This window comes from Lampetra fluviatilis, unplaced genomic scaffold (genome assembly GCF_964198595.1).
Source record: "Lampetra fluviatilis unplaced genomic scaffold, kcLamFluv1.1 SCAFFOLD_830, whole genome shotgun sequence".
NCBI classification, from domain to species: Eukaryota; Metazoa; Chordata; class Hyperoartia; order Petromyzontiformes; family Petromyzontidae; genus Lampetra; species Lampetra fluviatilis.
Genome location: NW_027621579.1, coordinates 11,902 through 15,000, shown reverse-complemented (window position 1 = coordinate 15,000; position 3,099 = coordinate 11,902). Strand labels below are relative to the sequence as shown.

Below are 3,099 nucleotides of genomic sequence, written 5' to 3'. Positions count from 1 at the left end.
CTCACGAGCTCACTCGCTCGCTCGCTCACCCACTCACGAGCTCGCTCACCCACTCACTCACTCGCTCGCTCGCTCACCCACTCACTCGCTCGCTCACTCACCCACTCGCTCACTCGCTCCCTCGCTCGCTCACCCACTCACCTACTCGCTCGCTCACTCACCCACTCACTCACTCACTCACCCACCCACTCACCCACCCACCTACCCACTCACTCACTCACCCACCCACCTACCCACTCACCCACCCACTCACTCACTCACCCACCCACCCACCTACCCACTCACCCACCCACCCACCTACCCACTCACTCACCCACCCACTAACCCACTCACTCGCTCGCTCACCCTCTCCCTCGCTCGCTCACTCACCCACTCACCCACTCACTCACCCACCCACCTACCCACTCACTCACTCACCCACCCACTCACCCACCAACTCACTCACCCAGTCACCCACCCATCCACTCACTCACTCACTCACTCACCTACTCACCCGCTCGCCCGCTCGCTCACCCGCTCACTCGCTCGCTCACCCGCTCGCTCGCTCACTCACGAGCGAGCGAGAGAACGCTGGCCACGGACATCCTCATGGGGGTCCTCAAGGAGATCACCAAGCAGAGGGCTGACCTCAAGGTGCTCCTTGACTCACTCGCCCACTCACCCACCCACTCACTCACTCACTCGCTCACTCGCTCGCTCAATCACGAGCTCGCTCGCTCATTCACTCACTAACTCAACCTCTCATTCACTCACTCACCCACTCACCCACTCGCTCACTCGCTCACTCGCTCACTCGCTCACTCACTCGCTCACCCGCTCACCCGCTCGCTCACCCACTCGCTCGCTCACTCGCTCGCTCAATCACGAGCTCGCTCGCTCGCTCATTCACTCACTAACTCAACCTCTCATTCACTCACTCACCCACTCACCCACTCGCTCACTCGCTCAATCACGAGCTCGCTCGCTCACTCACTCACCCGCTCGCTCACTCACGAGCTCACTCGCTCGCTCGCTCACCCACTCACGAGCTCGCTCACCCACTCACTCACTCGCTCGCTCACCCACTCACTCGCTCGCTCACTCACCCACTCGCTCACTCGCTCCCTCGCTCGCTCACCCACTCACCTACTCGCTCGCTCACTCACCCACTCACTCACTCACTCACCCACCCACTCACCCACCCACCTACCCACTCACTCACTCACCCACCCACCCACCCACTCACCCACCCACTCACCTACCCACTCACCCACCCACTCACCCACCCACTCACCTACCCACTCACTCACCCACCCACTCACCCACCCACCCACCTACCCACTCACTCACCCACCCACCCACTCACTCACTCACCCACCCACTAACCCACTCACTCGCTCGCTCACCCTCTCCCTCGCTCGCTCACTCACCCACCCACCTACCCACTCACTCACTCACCCACCCACTCACCCACCAACTCACTCACCCAGTCACCCACCCATCCACTCACTCACTCACTCACCTACTCACTCGCTCACTCGCTCGCTCACTCACCCACTCACCCACTCACTCACTCACTCACCCACCCACCTACCCACTCACTCACTCACTCACCCACTCACTCACCCACTCACTCACTCACCCACTCACTCACTCACTCACCCACCCACTCACTCACCCACTCACCCACTCACCCACACCACTCACTCACGCACTCACTCACTCACTCACCTACTCACTCACTCACCTACTCACCCACTCAACCACTCATTCACTCACTCACGCACTCACTAACCCACCCACGCACCCACTCACCCACCCACTCACCCACTCACCCACTCACCCACTCACCCACCCACTCACTCACCCACTCACTCACTCACTCACCTACTCACTCACTCACCTACTCACCCACTCAACCACTCATTCACTCACTCACTCACTCACTAACCCACCCACGCACCCACTCACCCACCCACTCACCCACTCACCCACTCCCTCGCTCGCTCACTCACCCACTCACTCAACCACCCACCCACTAACCCACTCACTCACTCACCCACTCACCCACTCACCCACCCACCCACTCACTCTCTGAGTCTCACTTCTAACCACCACCACCACCGCCGCCCCCCAGATCATCATCATGAGCGCCACGCTGGATGCTGGAAAGTTCCAGGACTACTTTGACCGCTGCCCTCTGATGAGCATCCCATTCACTCACTCACTCACCCACTCACTCACTCACTTACCCACCCACCCACTAACCCACTCACTCACTCACCCACTCACCCACACACTCTCTGAGTCTCTATTCTAACCACCACCACCGCCCCCCAGATCATCATCATGAGCGCCACGCTGGACGCTGGAAAGTTCCAGGACTACTTTGACCGCTGCCCTCTGATGAGCATCCCCGGACGAACTCACCCTGTGGAGATCTTCTACACGCCGGAGCCCGAGAGAGACTACCTAGAGGCGGCCATTCGCACCGTGATCCAGATTCACATGTGTGAAGAGGATGAGGGTGACCTGCTGTTGTTCCTCACTGGGCAAGAGGTACGTGTCTCTGTGGGTGTGTAGGTGTGTGTGTGTAGGTGTGTGTGTGTGTAGCAGTGTGTGTAGGTAGGTGTGTGTGTAGGTGTGTGTGTGTGTAGGTGTGTGTGTGTGTGTGTGTAGGTGTGTGTGTGTGTCTGTGGGTGTGTAGGTGTGTGTGTGTGTAGGTGTGTAGGTGTGTGTGTGAAGAGGATGAGGGTGACCTGCTGTTGTTCCTCACTGGGCAAGAGGTACGTGTCTCTGTGGGTGTGTGTGTGTGTGTAGGTGTGTGTGTGTGTAGGTGTGTGGGTAGCGGTGTGTGTGTGTGTGTAGGTGTGTGTGTGTGTAGGTGTGTAGGTGTGTGTGTGAAGAGGATGAGGGTGACCTGCTGTTGTTCCTCACTGGGCAAGAGGTACGTGTCTCTGTGGGTGTGTGTGTGTGTGTAGGTGTGTGGGTAGCGGTGTGTGTCTCTGTGTGTGTGTGTAGGTGTGTGTGTGTGTAGGTGTGTGTGTGTGTGTGAAGAGGATGAGGGTGACCTGCTGTTGTTCCTCACTGGGCAAGAGGTACGTGTCTCTGTGGGTGTGT

At 59.0% G+C, this 3,099-nt stretch overlaps 1 protein-coding gene across 1 annotated transcript in view; it reads left to right on the top strand.

Annotated features, from left to right (window-relative positions):
• LOC144955443 (ATP-dependent RNA helicase DHX15-like) overlaps nucleotides 1–2,568 on the top strand; it is a 16,121-nt gene extending 13,553 nt beyond the window's left edge. The window contains exon 6 of the mRNA XM_078885659.1: nucleotides 2,320–2,568. Within this exon, the coding sequence (XP_078741785.1) occupies nucleotides 2,320–2,562 (243 nt within the window). The 3' untranslated portion in view covers nucleotides 2,563–2,568. The remainder of the gene's footprint in view (nucleotides 1–2,319) is intronic.
• Nucleotides 2,569–3,099: the final 531 nt, after the last annotated feature.